We start from the raw sequence: 18,108 nt of genomic DNA, 5'->3' as shown, positions 1-18,108 counted from the left end.
TGGGTGCTTTTGAAAATCTCACCCAAGATTCAAATCGGCAATGCTAGTATTATTAATGCGGCCAAACGGGAACTTTCATTCCTTTCAGCTCCTGAGCATCATTTCAATCATCTTTTCCTTTCCTTTTAAAGGACAGTCTATTACTGGGCTTGGGGTGAGAGGTGGGGGCAGTTCCTACATCTGACATGACTCCTCTGCAGACAGGATACAGATGAAGAATTATTACCTGCTGTAACACATCCAGGAGTAGTGCATATGCTGCCTGAATTGGTGCCATACTGCATATCTGTGGGGGAGAATAAAACCACATGATGCCATTATTCATTTATGTAAGGAAGAGCAGAGCACCGCTGACACTCAATAGCTGCTCGACTTCATTCCAAGCTCATCTGTAATGACCTTTTTTAATTTTAAAGTAAGTGAATTCTAGTGCCAGGGAAAGATGCCAGGATGACAGACCTTTGTTTATCTGAAGAATAGGTGCAGTGCGGGCAGCTACAATGAAAGCTTCACTCAGGCTGTCCTGCCAGAACACCTCAGCTCATTTGAAGGGGGTGAGAGACGAGATCAATTCCCAGGCTAATCCACTCCGTAGTCGCTACAATACAATCGTTTATGATAAAACAGACAATAGCTACTGAAAGTTGGACGTCACTTTCTGTGCTTCCTATTAAACTGCTCATGGCACAAAGCACCTTGTTGTACTTTTTCCTATAATTCAGGGTTGCGGCTCAAAACCATTGTGAAACCTGGAATCTAGCGATGGTATTTTGCCCCGATGAAAACCTCTCTCAGAATAACTGTGGCTTTAAAAGCCAAGTGGAACAAGGTGCTTCTAGCGTGCTATAAGCAGGACTTCTCCTAGGCTCTTTTTTTCTATTCTGCTGTTCGCTGTCTTTTGGTGAAACTTACCCCAATGCATACCTGGCCCAGAAGCACCAGGCCTAGGCACCATTCAGGTCCTGAGTAAGCCCTCAAAGTTAGGCAGAAATGTGGCTTTAGTGGAGCATAGTCCTTGCGCTTGGCCAGTCAGTTGATCTCTTTGTGTCTCAGTTTCCCTATCTGTAAAATGGGCATTACCGCACTTATTTTATAGGGATGCTGTGAAACTTTTTTCATTAGTGTTTGTAAATTGCTCTGAGAGCGTCTGCTATAGGAAGGTGCTATGTTAGTGAAGGACATTTTTGTCATTAGTTGTAAATGTTATAAGCAGGAATAGGCCCAGGCCACAAAGCTGGGATCTAGTTCCAAACTTCCCCCCGAGTTTGGGATTGTTTGGATTTTACAGAGTTTGGCCTGCTCCCCAAGTCCCCCAGGCTTGTTCAGGAATGTTTGGATGTGGTCTGCTTTATGCCTATGCTTTTCCCTGGCATAATTTCAGTCTGATTTGTGCTTGGCTGCTTTCTGTTAGGCAAAGGATCACGGAGCCCTCACTGGGGGAAAAAAAAATCACTTTCCAAGTGGCTTAAACGTGGTTCTCCTGTGCAGCAATGTTTCTAGCGGAGAGATATTGGGCAAACCGATCCAAGCTGAATACAAGTGTTTGACAAGAGCAGGCCCTGGTAAAGTAATTCAGGGAGACGTAGAACAGTGGGGAGGAAAAGAGTGCTTTGAAGTTCATCAGTGGAAGCAACATCAACAGCACCCCTGTGACTGGGAATGTAACATTCAGGGCTAAACCAAGTGGGCGTGTGTGTGTAGAAATCTGTGTTAGAAAAACTGCACAAATTAGGGTGTAGTAATTAGACAGGGGACTGGGAATCTGGACCGGAGGCGATTCAAGTATTTCTGACAACATACAGAACTACCCAAAATTCAAGGTTTTTGCACATTGTACAAACTTGAAAATAGGCCCATTTTTGTGAAAAATGTTCCTAAACTGCATAACTTTTTGAGCTAAAAAACAAACCCTTTTTAATGCAGACAAGCAGCTTATGTATCAAAGGCATGAACATTCATGGGGATGCAAATATTGGCATACCGAAATCGCAGATAAAGGGGGAATAGGAGACGGGCAGAGGAGAGGAAGAGGAAAAAGCACAATAGTCACACCCCAGAAATGTGTGTATTTTGCACTGGTCTAGTCAGTATCCCGGGGACCCCACTTTGGTTGGGCCTGTTTCTTCACTGCCTGAGATAATTTTACACCACTGCAAAGGGAGAGCACAGTGGGTGTACCACTGTACAACATGGCCAGGTCTGAGAAGTGGCATTTTACACATGCTTTGCACTGATATAAATGGTGACACAATGCAGAGGGGAATTAGCCTCTTGCTGTGGGATGTGTAGGACTTCCACTGAATTCCGTGGGAGTAAAGTGTATCACCGGGAGAATCAGGTCCCTAGATTCTATTCCTGGTTTCACTATTGACTCTAGGAGAAATTCACCCCTGTGCAGAAGGAGAGCAGAATGCCTATACGCTATCTGAGCTCCACCCTGGAGGGTTTAAGTGATGCCCAAGCCTAGAATCAGTCATCTGCTTGGGGTGAAAGAACTTCACATTGTACAATTTACAGGGCAAATTACCCAACCTTTCAGTTTCTCCTTCTGCAGAATATAGGTAACTTCAGACCTACTTCACAGGGGCTTGTGAGACTTAATTGATGTTCATAGCTTGTTCTATGACCCCCAGAAAAAGGTGCTTTGAGAGAGCAAAGTGTTACCATTAGACACAATATGTGGCTATGTTTTTTCAGTTGAGCTCTTCAAAAGCACTCACTGCAAGTGACCTATAAAATGTCTGATAAACACATTGCATTAGCAGGTGTTTTCTCTCTTCTGTTTGGGCTTGTTTAAAATGATACCATTTGAAGACCGTATTTTGACCAGGCAACCCCTCTGGGAGGGATAGAACACCAAGTAATTATAATCACATTTGAGACAATCAAAGAACTATGTATAACATAAATAACAGAGGGTGGGGGAAAAATTTGATGGAAATCTGGCACAAATCAGATATTCCTCAGCTTTCAGCTCATGAGCGGACATTTTGATTTCTGTAATAAGAACATAAGAGCGGCCACACTGGGTCAGATCAAAGGTCCATCTAGCCCAGTGTCCTGTCTTCCGACAGCAGCCAGTGCCAGATATGCCACTTATCAAATTGCCCCTCAGCTGTTTCGATTTGTGTGCACACACTGATCTTTCTTGTTCAGGAAAGAGGCCCCTGCCTTTGATCTCTTCATGAATACACGGTTACCTGCAGTGGGCTAACGAAAGCTAACACCAAACAGCGGAGGAAGCCCAAATTGGGAATTATAATTGGGAAAGAACGCAAATGGAATTAAAGCAGAGAGGAGTTTTTTTTCTTGCTGCTATAAATAAACTGCGGTAGGGAAAACACGGACAAAAAAATTCTCAGGTACTCAGGAGAATCAGGCATTTGATTTTTACATCCACAGCATAGGGGTGTGGATGGATTAATTAGAATGAGAGCCACTTCAGCCTGAGATTCATTTAGTACATTGGCAGGTAAAATATGTCTGGCAAGGACAGAGCAGTCTCATTACTCAGTGTTTTCTCCTCCAGTAACAGTCAATATAAAATCTGGACGGCTGGAAATAGGATTGTATCTCCTAAAAATCTTTTTCATTTTCTTAACTGGGACCCAAGATGAAAGACAAGAGTTTTGTGATTTTGTTTCTCCACTTCATTTCTAACAGGTCCACCCAGTGAACCTGCTACCTCTTATTAGAAAATTTCCAGTGGAACATTTTTCTGTCTGAAAATGCTGATTTGTTGGAAGCAAAACCTTTGGTGGAAAAGTGTCCATTTCAATGACATTTTGTTTGGAAAGAAACATTGGAAAAGAAGCATTTTGGTGTGGTGGAAATATTCCATTTTGAACTTTTTGGAATGGAATGTTTCAATTTTCTGGTGTGAAATGACTTTTTGTTTTAATTATTTAAATGTGATTGTCTAATGTATGAAATTAGAAAAAAGTCAACATCGGAAGGAAACACTTTGATTTTATCAAAACAAAATGTTTCGATTGACCCAAAATGAAACTTTTTGGGGGGAATTTTATCTTGTGGGGAAATTTGAAATGTTTTGTTTTCATTCAGCTTCAGCTTCCATTGTGCTAGGTCCGAGCCCTTAACCACAAGCTTGTCCTTCCTCCCGCAGTTGTAGTTGGGTGCATCCTCGAAGTGACCTGAGCGTCACTGAGGTTCAGAGAGAGAGACACACACAGCCCATTCCAGCCATGCACAATTGCTGGTGCGACACACGCTGCAAAATGACTATGATCGAAGAAAAGAAACGGTTGAGAGTCTTCGTTTTAGTGAGGCCCTCTTATGACCTTGGCTTTGGTTGGAAACCCCCGCTGTGTTCAAGGAACGCTTTGAGGTTCAAGAGCAGTTTATGGCTCTAACGCTACTCCAAAGCTGCTGTGATTCATACTTTCCTAGCTGTCCAAATGGGTGGGACCGTCTTGCTGGCACCAGGATTTGAGTCGTAAAATGCTACAGTTATCTAACGAAGACTTTTAAACGGAGGGCACTAACCCTTTCGTCTCACTCCATTCCGAGAGTGCCCAAACGTGCTAACCTGTGTGTCCCAGCCCCACATACCCACGCCCCTCTCTGTCTGCTGCATCTGTCAGTCTCTTCTCACCTACCTGTGGACAGAGCAGCATGTATGATAAAATACCTCCACTGAGCTAATAGTTATAACTCGCCATCCTGAAAGGAAAAAAACCTATTCAGAAATGTCTCTGGCATGTTAAAGTATTTGAACACTTACAGGCCCCAAAGAGCTTAGAACCTAAATAAACAAGACAGATCGGAGAATGGAATAATTACCAGGCCTTCTTTTTTTTTTTTTTACAGCTAGTGACCTGATGCACCCAGAGATTTAGTGACTGGCCCAGGGCCATATAGGAGGTCTGGGCAGAGCTGAACACAGATCTCTCCAGTCTTACTCCAGTGTTTACACAGGTCCCTGCCTCTCACTGGGGAACAGACAGGCTCATGGTTAGGAAAGATGACAAGAACTAAATACACCTCATCATCAGCTGGTGTAAATTGATTTCACGGGTGCTTCAATTAAATGTGAACAAATAATACTGAAGTGGGATAGATAATAATAGTTTCCAAGCATCTGAAGGGTGTAGACCTGAATCGAGACAATGATTTGTTTCGTGTGTCTCCTAAGGGGAACACAGGTTGAGTATCCAGACACATTCCCTAACGGTAAGTGCATTAGGTTGCAGAATATTCTCTCGTGAGAAAGAATAGAAGCATTTAAGTGGACTAGAAAAGAGAGCGAGTTAGAAAGAGAGACGTGTCCTGGCCCAAATATCAGCTGCCCATTTAAATACAGTGTTGCCTTCACAAGTGCTCCTCCCCTCGCTTGGCCCCTGAGCTCCATGCTCTCCTGCTTCTGAGCCTGATGCCACCTACACTGCTAATCACATTGAACAGCCCAATAACATCTCAGCGACCTGTTACACACTCAAAGGGAGCATTTCCCCTGGCTATCTCTCTAGGATGAAAGGCAAGAGTTATATACATGATTCAATGGTATTTGAAGATTTGTTGGGGCTGTCTTCTTTATTGCTACCATCTTTCATCTTCCCCGTCTCAAAGAAAAGCCATCACTACTTCTTGTTATGAGACAAGCAAAGCAATGCTCGTTTACATGAGTTGGGCTTCTAGTCATCCTACATTGTTTACGTGACATGTGTCTTCGACAGTTGATGTGTGTCTGAATCCACACATGGCAGAACTAAGGCAGTGATGCCAAGTGGATAGAACATGGGACAGGGCCTAAGGAGATCTGGGTTCTATTCCTGGCTGTGCCACTGGCCTGAGTGATTCTTGGGCAAGCCATGGCATGTCTCTATGCCCTCAGTTTCCCCATCTGTACATTGGGGATAATTATCCTGACCTTCTTTGTAAAGTATTTTAAGATCTATGGATGAAAAACACCATGTAAGAGCTAGGTATTATAATTGCAGTCACATTGGCTTATTGCTTCTCTTCTTTTTATCCAATCACATTTTATTTAGCAGTTGCACATCCACCACGAGAGGGTTGGCAAAAACTTGTCCTTTCTTGATTATACCAATGTTATCTGGATTCTCCATCTACTGTCTGATCACTTTTATGCTTGAATCATAGTTTCTTCGAATCAAGTTGACGGATCCTGCAGTCAACAGCGGTTAGAGGGGGCTTAGCCCTTGGCAGGATTGGGCCCTATGCCAGGACTAAGATATATGTATTTTTTCAGATCAATTATTTCTTTTCAGTTGGCACCTGGCACCTGTTTATCAACCTCTAACTGACTAGTCCTGGTGTTGCTCAGCAACCCTACTAAAATCTAACCCTAGGGCTTGGATAAACAACTAGCTTCAGACGGGAGATGTGTGTAGGTGCCTCTGGGAATTGGGACGGGATCGGAACCCAGATCCCCATTTTGAAAAAGCTCCTACTGAATCGTCATAACATGATAAATCTCAACTATGGAGCTAAATGACCAGGATTGAAAATTTGTAGCTTGAGCCTGCCTCTTATTTAGATCAGTTCATAGTTTTCAAAGCCACTAATGGCTCAAGCCCCAGCTACATCAAAGAGTGAATTTCAATCTATAAACTACTGGGATAGCTGTGCTCTTCTGGGACAAGGCCGATCACAAAGCACAAGGCGAAGCATCTGAAAACTAGGGACAAAGTGTTCTTGTTTGAGGGGATTTAGCTATGGAACACACTTCCAAAGGAGATCAGATGAATCCAGAGTCTGACCATCTTAGAAAATGCGCCAAAGCCTTCCTCTTCGAAATGCCTTTCCAGCATAAGAATGACAGTCACTACATTGACAGCCTCTTTGACCACTCAATCCCAACCAACCAACCAAAAATAGTAATAAATGTTTTTTTAAAACAATCAAAACACTACCACTATCCTGGACAGAATTTAGACCCCAAAAAGGAGAAGTGCCAAAGACCCCATACCATCAGCTAGGACTTCGCTATTGCATCTGATTTCACATAGAAGGCGCTCACATGCGAGGGTGACAGGCAGTAGGATAGAACCCTAAGACAGACCGATAGATAATTCCCCAAAAGACCGGCCACCATATTTTCTTCCATCATTTCTCATGGACCAGATTGCACCAAATGGCAGTTATCAGCAAAGCATTTTTCCCGACTGTGCCCTGAAAATGACTTCGCTCAAAGGCTGGAACTAAACCTCTATCAGCAAGTATCTAACTCCAAAGCCCCAGAAAATGGACCCTATGATTAAAGCGTAATTGAGCTGGGTGAAGGAGAGACGTCAGGTCTATTTTGAAACCTCTGTAGCATATGTGGAGTTCTAAAACTTTGCCACCGAAGTGGATCATTAAAAATGGCCTGTGAAGGGTTCTCAGCTTACTTCCAAAAGTGGTGCTTTTGTTTCCCCTTCAATTATCTCAATTATGCCTCTGTATAATTCCTGGCAAAAACAAGCGGAGTTGATGCTTTATGTGATATGACCAATGCCGCCTGCACTTACTCCACAATATGCTCAATGGGGCTTTGCAGACTAAGCCGAATAATGCTTTGCACAATGCTTTGTCATTGCTCTTTTCCTGAACCTCACATGAGTTTGCTTGAAAACAACACCACCAGTGGGAAATGTACACTCTCAGTCTACACTGCAAAGCTGTGTGTACTACATTTTCCAGCCTTGCTTTGCCAAAAAGGAAAAATCCTATTTTATCATAGTAGATAGATCTCCCCCTGGGTGTAATTTGAGGGAAAGGATGGTGACACTTGTGTGAACTATAACCAAATACTTAGATGAAGATTCTTAATTTGATATCCTCTGATGAAAACTGCTAAATACAAATGCCTGCTATATACAGGTAGGCTGCTAATCCACAACCTGATGTGACTTACTGGTATGATAGGGCAGGGATAACTCATGGGTTAATACATTTTCCGTAAAGCTCCAAAGCCAGAACAAAACAAATGTCTAGCTAGATTTAGATGGCTGCACTTTGAAATGTCCAAGTATAAAAATCACAATGGGGTGAATAATGCATGAGCCAATGTTTATGACACCAACGTTAAGGCTAGTGCATTGCAATGGGGAAAAACCAGATTATTGGTGATGCTGTGAACAGAGCCAAGTGCATGAGTAAATGTTTGGTTTGGTGGGTGCAGTGGAATTTTTTTTGCTTTTTCTCATAGAGACAAAAAACAAAAACATTTCATTTGGGTTGAACGAAATGTCATTTTGAAAAGACGCTTCAAAGCGAAATGTCGTTTCCAATCAACGTTTCTGAAACAGTTCAACACTTCCGAATTTTTTTTCCAGCTGAAACTATTTGACCCGAATTTGCGAATCGTTTCAGTGCCTTGAAAAATGCATTTTTTAGTCAAATTTACTATTCACTGAACAAAGGCCACCCAGCTCTAGCGGTGTCTCCCTTAGCCCCACTGGTGAGCAGTAAGTCCGTGCCTGAGTAGCTATGGGGTAGTTCCATCAAAAAGCCAACTCAAGTGACAAAATTTCAACAGAGCAACACTGGTTTATACCAGCTGAGGCTCTGGCCCAGAGGGAGAGAGGGAAGTTCAGTGTCACTGGGGTAAAAGCTGTTATAGATTCAAAGGTCTGCTGTTTACCGGAGACATGTCAAAGTTCAATAGGAACCTGATCCAAAGCCCAGTGGAGTCAACAAAAAGAATCCCATTGTCTTAGGTGAGCTTTCGAGCAGGCCCTGGACTGGGATTCACGCTTAACCTAGTCAGTAACGAACCATAGGAACTTATAAATGGGTCTTTAGACTTGTTTAGCACAAGAGTGTCAGTGCAGCACAAGGATTGGGCTGAGCAGTGGGTCGTTGGAAATTTTCGGAAAGCAAGCACACTTTGTGCTTCATTCCCTCTTTGAACTTTCTTTTCAGAAGATGAGAACCCAGCAAATGACACAGTCATATGTTCAAAACCTACTCGGGCCTTGTGCGGAGGCTTTTTGGTTTTTGATTTTTTCTTTTGCCTGAGTGTTCTCCCTCCCCCCTCGCCCCTTTCTTCAAGGACTACAGATGGCTGAGGATGGCACCTCTTAAAGCAATTAGATCCACAGTTGTTGTTTGGCAGGCATCAGTGACACTCACCTATCAGCATCTGAACTGAATTTGTTTCCCACACAGTTCTCCTCGGCAGAAGTGTTGTCAACACTGCAGATTGGCTGTGTAGCTCTTAAAGCTGAGCAATTTATTTGCAACACATAATTTATCCACTGAAGTTAGCTTCTTTTCTGCTGAGAATATCTGTACTGGATGTCCATTTCCTCTCTTTTTCCTCGCCACTCAATTTATTATTATTATTATTTGCAATTTTTGCTTCGCTATTTGCAAATATTTAAAAATCGATAGCTTGATTGTAGGCTGCTCTAAGCAACGGTTGGCTATTCTATATACATGGTGCATTGGTCAGTTGTGATTGGTCAAACAAGTCCCATTGGGATTATTTCTGGAACCTTATTGGATGACTTTGCAAGCACTTATGGCACAAATACCTGTGCGTACAAATCTAAAATTCGTTTTCCACAGATACTTGTGCCTGTGTTTTTGAAATTATTTCTCCATGGCAAATTCAGGTGGATAAAACTTGGGCCCTTTGCAATTCACCTGTCTGCAGACAGTGCTGGATCACACTGTTTTAAATGGGAGTTAAGTGATGCAACTTACCAGGCTTTGACAGGTGAATATCACTTAAGAAGCAAACACAAGCTATCTTTGGGCCTGGCTGATGGAAACGAATTTATAAATTTCAAGCAAGAATTAGCAGATGCTGAATATTCATCCACCTTCTGTCATTCTAGACCTGACCCTCCTCTCATTTGGATTGGTTTTACATCCATGTAACTCTGCTTCCTCCACATTCACTCCAGTATGAAAAGTGAAGAGCATGGCTCGCTCTCATGATTTCATTGTAGAGCTTGTGATAGTGTTTTTGTTAAAGCCCCAGCAACTGGAGGCACGTGATTGCCTGAGAATCTCAGCTTTCATTAAAAACAAAAAACAAAATTAAGTTTCTAAGCTTTACGGGGAAGGGACTGTCCTTTAGTTCTGTTTGTACAGCACCTAGCACAATAGGGTGCTCGTCTGTGGCTAGGGCTCCTAGGTGCTACTACACTACAATGAATAAATAAAACAATAATAATAATAATGTTAACCCTTAGGGTTGTGGAGAAAATCTTGCAAACATTACCTGCGAGAACCCTAAAGGCTCTGAAACCAGAAAGCAAATTTTTCCAAACAGTTGGCAATAGTGGGAGAATTTCATTTAAATAGCATTCATCAGTGGTTTTTATAAAGGTTGACTATGGCTTGACATATTCTATTATGGTAGGATCAGTGCTAAGGTGCTTTTGGGACCAAAGCCTGAGTGATGCAGGGCTGGAATTTTTGGGGTTGTGCTAATAACTCTCACGCTATTTGGGAAATGTCCCTGAGGCTGATCCTTTGGGAAGGTAATGAATGGGGGAAATCATGTAAAGGACTCTGGCATATTTAGATCAAAAGTACATCCCTTCATCTTTGTCTTCCTCCCTGTCTACCCTCCTCCCAAGATCATTCAGCAGTTGTCTCTTTCCTTTGCTTTTGGACTTATTTAGACCCAGCATTGGGGATATAAAAGGCTTCTTTAGAGGTCAAAAATCCCTCAGATCTCTTAGGAAAAGATTTGTCAGCACTGGTCCAAAACAGTGTTGTCACACGGCTGTGTAAGCTGCAATGTTTTGCAACATAACTATGGAACAATGAGAGGAAAAAGGACGTACGAGCCTATTAATGTTCAGCTGGCTAAATAGCATTTTCTGTAAGAAGCATTTCCAGGGAAGTGTCATTTTGATGAAGACTGTATTTGGCTGTAGCTGAGAATCTGTGTACCCACCCAGCTTTTAATTAGAAATCCAGGACCCCGTTCCCATTTCCAACCTTAACACTCGTGTGTAATTAAAATAAAATAAATAAACACAAAGCAAAAGTTCTTGCTCCCATCCTGAACATTCCGTCCAAATGGCATTTCCCCGTTGCTGTGTTACTGGGAGTTACAACGCTGGAGCCCAGATCTGAGCAACGCCTGCTGCCCTCTTGTTAACGTATATTCTAGGAGAGAACAGGAGTACTTGTGGCACCTTAGAGACTAACAAATTTGTTAGTCTCTAAGGTGCCACAAGTACTCCTGTTCTTTTTGCGGATACAGACTAACACGGCTGCTACTCTGAAACCTGTCATTCTAGGAGAGATTTACCAACCCCAGACTGCTCTGCATTTGGTGAAAGCCTTTCCAGTGACCCTTGTGAGGGGGCCAAAGACTTCTCCAGCTGCAAGCTGTCCAGGTTGTCCCTCTCCGCTGAGTTTTTACTTCATTTGAACCTGGAACAGAGGAGCCCCATAGGCAAAGCAAACTGCCAAACAGATTTGGCAAACCCTTTATGGAGCCAAGCATCCGAATCCTGCTCCAGCTCAGTATTTAAAGACACTAGAGCCTCCCCTTGAAATGGAATTTCAGTTCTCAGTAGCACACGAAGCCTGTGTTATTTTTTCTCACATCTCCAGGGGTAACAGATTAAATATGAGAAACTTTCTGCTGAGCATGATGAGTGTCAAACGCTCAGGGGTTTTGTCCGGAATTGTAACAAATGCTGATAACATTCATTTGCTAGTGGCAGAAGAGTACAAGCAACCACAAAAGGAGCCTTTTACATGAATTGCTATTTGGAAACTGGCAGTGTTGGAGTACTTATGAGTGCCTTAGAAAGCAATTCGCTGCAGGTAGGGAATGCAGATACAATATATAGAGAAGAAACCCTGCCTTGCTTTAGTGTTGACGTTAGAATTCATTTATTTCATTCTCAAGTATCTCAACAAAGCTTTGAAATCAAGAGGTATTCAGGGAAGTGACAAAGAGGATGCAGGTGCTGCTACAAATCCTGCCTGCATTGCTTAAAGGAACACTTAAGAAAAATTGTTTTACAATTGAGGTGCCAGTGAAAAACATGTTGTTATGGGGACCCTTTCCATTTAATACATGTAGGCAACATGCACCCTGGCAAAATGTTCACATGGAAGTCACTGAACTGCATCTCACCTACATTTCAAACGGCCCTGTGTGCCCTTATTTCTGTTACTTCTCTTTGCTAGCGTTTTTCAAAGCAGCTTTTACACTGAAATAAACAACGCCCCAGGTGGCTCTGGTAGGCAGCTGTTGCTTTCAAACTTCTGCCTAAACGGAATTTAGACTCTCAGGCTTCTACAAATACACAAAAATACCAAGTGTTAGAATTTACGCACACGCTTCCTCCAGAAACACACACACAGAGCGTGTCGCATACACGTTTTGCTCAGTGAAGACTGTGACACATTTTGTTTTGATCTTTGTCAAATCAAATTTGCTAGATTTTGGATTCAATCCGAATGATTGAAGCCACTTGCATTGCATAGTCGTACAGAAAAGCAGGTGTCTGAAGATAAACATCTCTGTTAATGAGCCCACAGCAAGGCAGAGAGAATGAAAACAAAGTCTCCCAGACAGAGGTGCTTGCACCTTCTCTCCCATTTTTTGATTTAGTGCTGCAGAAAAGACTCTTATGGGTGTGTTAATGAAGAAGGGGCTGGGAGAAGGGAGAGAGCGGCAGGTTTCTTACCTCTACTGTTGGCATACAGGATCACCAGGGCGACCACCGCACAGGTCATGAGCAGCAGCAGGACAGACAGACCGATGGTCACAAAGCTCCCGGATTTCTTCCCAGATTTTGTCGATTTTTCTACAATATCCATTTGACTTTCTGATTTCCCCATTATTGTAACTCTGAAACAGGAGGGGTGAAGGAGGATCAGAAATTAATAGCACCAGGCAACTTACCAGGTTGGCAAAATCCATGACTGCTCAGCCAAGAGGGGACAGGGAAGGGCAGGGAGGGAAATCAAACACTTAATGATTACATGTACTTATCCATTTGGTTGTCCGCAGATTTCCCAACTTCATTCTCCATCTCCAGCGCCCACAGAACTGACTGCGCTCAGTGTGTGCTGATGGGGGCTTCCCTCCACAGCCCCAGTTCTCCTGGTGGGGCAGTGTCCTAAGAAGCCCTCCCTGGGAGGTGTAAGAAGAGTCTCATGATCAATTTGGTCAACTGCCTTGCCCCCAAAGGGGAAGGCGAGTGAGTGACTCGCCCCTCCACCCCTTCGACCAGTGTCTTGCTGCTCTCAGGACCTTCTCAAAGAACTTTTCCCCGGGGGAGTCAGGTAGAGCTGCTAGGCTCTGCTAAAAGAAGCTGAATCCAAAAGAGATGCCTCCAGGTGTCAGTGCCTTTGCTGGGCTGGCTTTTTCCCTCGCAGAGCAGAGAGCTTTGGAATTCAAAACCACCCCAGAATATGTGCCAGCCTGCTGGTTTGTGAGGGCTTCCAACCTCCAGCTCCTCAGTCTTCCCAGATCCATTCCCAAACTTCTGAGCTCAGCCGTGTGCTGCTCCGAGCTTCCAGCAAATGATCCTGAGCAGCAGGGGGAGGAGGGTTTGCCTTGCAGAGAAAGATTGAAGGCTGTGCACTGAACAGTGCGTGCCAGCAGCCAGAGATACAGTGTCTGCTGCAGACTCTGCTAAGTTTCTTCTTGCTTTCTAGGGATCGGCTTGCCTTTTCCTCCGCAGCTGGGCTTATTTATATACTGAAGCACAGGTGCTGGAACTAGGGGTGCTGTGGGGGCTGCCGCACCCCCTGGCTTGAAGGGGTTTCCATTATACACAGGGTTTACAGTTTGGTTCAACGGCTCTCAGCACCCCCACTATGCACATTGTTCCAGCGTCCCTGTACTGAAGTGCAGAGAATTCCTCACTCATGCTGCCTTTGGAAGGATGGAGGGGTGGCAGAGGGAAGAAGGAGGGCTAAGAAGAGAGCAGGTTGGGCATGTGGTTTCCCCTCAGTTTTTTAAATTGGCAACTATAATGTCTAGAGCTGACATTGGGACGGCGTAAATGGGGGGTGGGGGGCGTTGGTGTTTTCAGTAGGCTGATTTGCTTGTGCAGGCAAGGATGCGCTGCGGCTCGTTGCCACGGTTAATACTATGCTAATCTTGGGATTGTTGCCCCTTTTGACCCTAGGGGTTAGCCAATATTTGGGCTCTTGCCAATTGTTTCCGTTAGAAGAAGAAATTGAGGATGGAGTCAGATATTGCTTTGCTGCAATCCTCTTCATTGACAAAGGATGCACAAAGTCCCATTTCCCTCAACACAGCAGGAATCAAACCGGAGGCAGTGTCCTTGTTCAATATTTCAAGCCCCTTTTTCCAGCACTCTGCCCCCAAAAGCATTCTCTTTGCCTTCTCTCAGGCCAGGGTGATGCTACAAGTGCTTCTGTGGCTGTCCTTGGCTTCCTGCTGTCTTCTCTGATTGCTTCTGTGGTGTTTCTTAGCTGCTTCCCCGTCTCTCTTTTTCAGACAGACATGCACACACACGGGGCTGTTTGGAAACCCAGCCCACTTCCGGATCCTGGATGTCTATGTGTGTGAGAACAACTTACGGAGGGAAACCAAGCTGAAGCAATGAGTTTTGGAGGTAGTTCTCAAGAAGTGGTCTTGTATTTCTTGTGGCAGGCAGTTCCATAGCCTAGCTCTAGCGAAACGCTTGTCTCCCTCACACGCAAGCTTTCCCTGCAGGGTCAACGGTTTCATTGTTCCAGCAGAACATAACTGGCAGGGCAGGTCTATCTACTAAGGCACCATTACCATAGACTTAAAGAAATCATTACATGAATGGAAGTTAGGTGCCTAAATATCTTTAAAAATCTGTCTTTAAGTGACTTGTCCAAAGTCATACAGGAAGTCTCTGGCAGAGCAGGGAATTGAACCTAGCTCTCTCGTGTCTCACTCACGGCGTCTTTCTTCAGGGTCCCAGATGGCAACAGGCTTTGAATATTGGGGCAAAGACCCAGACTGGACCCTGCATCGAGGGTGAGCCAGTGCAGAGACTGGAGTCCAGGTGACCCGAGTTGGGACATTTTCAGGGGTGTCTGCTGTCACCCCTGGAGGTGATGAGTTGCAATCCCATCAACATCATCCCCTTTTGAATTGTGTTTTTAATCGGCAACAAACCCACAGTCATCAGTTTAAAACCCTCCCCGCTTCAATAGCTTTTGTTCATTCTAACTCCACTTTCAAGTGTGTTGCTGCTGCTGCCAGTGAGTGCGTCTTGAACCTGGGCAAAAGATTCAGGGTCAAGGAGCTGATTTACAATACAATTTCATAGCTTTATTGTGATTTTTCCTTACCATTTTACATTGCAGACAGCATGCTAACGAGGCTGCAGGCACCCGTAGTAAGATCACATGCTCAGCAAAGTGTAAGCCCAAGAATAGTCCCATTGAAGTCACTGGGCTGATCTAGTTTATTGGCAGATTGCGATCTCTTTGCTCGTTCTGAACAGGCCCTTATCAATGGCATCACCTAGGTAGTACAGTACTAGTCAACTTAAGGGGCAGAATCTGACCCTTCCCATCCTCTAGTGCCACCCCTTACTGTAGTTTCTGGGTGTCTTCCACGCTAAATAGATTGGCAATGCCAAAACCACCCACTTGTTTCAAATTAATCACGTGCTTAAGTGCTTTGCTGGATCAGGGCACAGGGAGTAGCTCTGCAGAAGGCAGGTAGTCAGGCTGGTCCTGCCACAATGGCCACACTTACAAAGTTTTTGCCATGGTGACAGTTGTTCACAGTCCCGTCCCCCTCCCCTCCCCCCGTTACAGATTTCAAATGGCTAAATGTGCTCAGCGTATCCACAATTCTCTGACTGAGTGACAAGTGTCAAGTTACCACCAAAGCAGCTAGTGAAACATGGGGGCCCAGAAGAAGAGCTATTGAATATGAAAGAAAATTATCCTGGAGGCCTTCGGGATATTTTTTAATTGATCCTTAAGAGAAGGGGTCAATGGACATTTTGCTGGAGAGAGTCTTGGATCAGAATGATAGGATGTGACCCACAGGCCCCAATCCTATAAGGTGCTGAGTGTCTTTAACTCTTATTGGCTTCATTGGGAGTCAAGGCCCTGATCAAGTATGGTGCCGTGTAGTCATGCATGGAGCAGCTCTCACTGGAATGCGGGACATTCTCCCACAATTCTACAGACGGAAGTTTTTTGGTCCAAGCTGTACATGGAAACATAGGGATCACTTACATTGTCTTACATTCTAAAACCACAGGGTTTTATATCCCTATCAAATGTTTTGTTAGCAATCATGATTCCAATTCTGGGTATTTCTGATATCCATATCAATGTGCAATCCCATTTTGAGTTTTGTTAAGTTTTTGGCCTTGGTGGCATCCAGTGGCAATGAGTTCCACAGTATGATTATGCATTGCGTGGGAAAGTGGGGTTTTTTTAAATCCGTTTTGAATTTGCCACTTTTCAGTTTCATTGAATGTCCCATATTGTTGTGTGAGGAGACAGGGAGAATACAGACTTTTACACTATAGCTGTTTCAGAGGTTAGTACTGACTAAGACTCATCTGACATAGCTACTGTGATCTTCTTAGAAAGGTTTCCGGTGTCATTCTCAGAAAACTTTAGTCATAAAGAGCATTCTGCCTGCCTTTTCCTCCTACTGGTATGAAGCTGGGGTGCTTTCAGGGATTTTTTTCCTGAATCTCTATGGTGGATGCACATGCCAGAAGGGCTGAGAAAAAGCTCATGCCATTTCCCTACAGGCAAAATACTTTGTCTGTGTCCACAATGTTGGTGAATACGAGCCAAAGGTTGTCTCAGGCCAGCAGGAACTTTAGACCTAGTAGTCAGTAGTAATGGATGGTTTGTGCTTCTATTTTCTCTGTCAATGAAATATGTAGTTATTATGGCTCCCACTCTCATTGAATGAAGTCCATAGGAATTTTGCCATTGACTTCAATGGGAGCAGGCTGGCGTGGGGCCACGAGGTTGCAAGTCTATCCCAGAAATGACCTATAAAGAGATTTAGTCACCAGCTTTGTTTCAGATGACATTTTTGCAACCTTCAAGGAAAAATTCTGCAGTTTCCTGTCAACCTGCAACACTTTCCCCAGATTAAAATTCTCACAATTAGTGATTGGGGTTACTTTGTGGGTCTATAAATATGACCCTTTTTTTAGAATTATCTTGTAGAAACTTGTAGCCTTAGCCACTTAGTGTGATTATCTAGTCAGATCTTAGTAGCTAAAGAGGCCATTCTTGGTCAGTCCCTGGATGGGGAACATCTACAGTACAAGCTTGCAAGTGTCTTAGTGAACTATATAACATTACCTGCCTGTTTGCAGTATTTCCTATAGAGAAATGTAGGAAATATCAAACTACCCTTACTTCTTTTCTCAAACCAATCTGGCTGTTGACTTAATGGCAACCACTGTGTGTGCTGATTGTGTCCTAAGGGTACTTTTCAAGAAAAACTTAGTTTTCATACTTATTTTTCATTTCTGCATGTGCATTTATATTAGTTAACCTTGTTTAAGGTTCATTGTATGACAAAACAAATGTTGAGGGTTATTTAAATTAGGGCTGTAATAAAAAAAACATATATGCATGAAGAGTATGCGTATAAAATTTGTGGATGACACCGAGCTGGGAGGGGTTGCAAACACTTTGGAGGACAGGATTAGAATTAAAAATGACTTTGACAAATTAGAGAATTGGTCTGAGATCAACAAAATCAAATTTAATAAGACAAGTGCAAAGTACTTCACTTAGGAAGGAAAAATCAAATGCACAACTACAAAATGGACGTACCTGGCTAGGTGGTCCTACTGCTGAAAAGGATCCAGGCGTCAGAGTGGATCACAAATTGAATATGAGTGAACAATGTGATAAGATTGCAAAAAAAAAAAAAAAAAAGGTAATATTCTGGGGTGAATTAACAGGCGTCTTGTATGTAGGTCACGGGAAGTAGTTGTCCCGCTCTAGTTGCTTTGCTGAAGCCTCAGCTGCAACCCCGCGTCCAATTCTGGGCACCGGGTTAGGAAAGATGTGGATAAATTGGAGAGCGTCCAGAGGAGAGCACCATGGATGATGAAGGGGTTAGAAAGCCTGACCTATGAGGACAGGTTAAAGAAACTGGGCATGTTTAGTCTTGAGAGAAGACGACTGGAGGATGAGAGGCCG

General features: G+C 43.6%; 1 protein-coding gene across 2 annotated transcripts in view; it reads right to left on the bottom strand.

Annotated features, from left to right (window-relative positions):
* The window catches only part of MMEL1 (membrane metalloendopeptidase like 1), a 47,927-nt gene extending 34,941 nt beyond the window's left edge, over positions 1–12,986 (bottom strand). Inside the window, exons 1-3 of one of the 2 annotated variants that reach the window (XM_024207888.2) lie at positions 12,937–12,986; positions 12,639–12,802; positions 227–286 (exon numbers count right to left, since the gene is read on the bottom strand). In XM_024207888.2, coding sequence (XP_024063656.2) covers positions 227–286; positions 12,639–12,802; positions 12,937–12,986 — 274 coding nt within the window. Of the gene's footprint in view, positions 1–226; positions 287–12,638; positions 12,803–12,936 lie in introns of those variants that run through there. The other variant, XM_024207889.2, reaches the window with a different exon arrangement.
* Between the last annotated feature and the right edge of the window lie 5,122 nt (positions 12,987–18,108).

The sequence above is a fragment of the Terrapene carolina genome, unplaced genomic scaffold, assembly GCF_002925995.2.
Source record: "Terrapene carolina triunguis isolate 2854851 unplaced genomic scaffold, T_m_triunguis-2.0 Scaffold714, whole genome shotgun sequence".
Classification (NCBI taxonomy): domain Eukaryota; kingdom Metazoa; phylum Chordata; order Testudines; family Emydidae; genus Terrapene; species Terrapene triunguis.
Note: the sequence above shows the minus strand (reverse complement) of the source record. Positions and strands in the feature narration are given on the sequence as shown.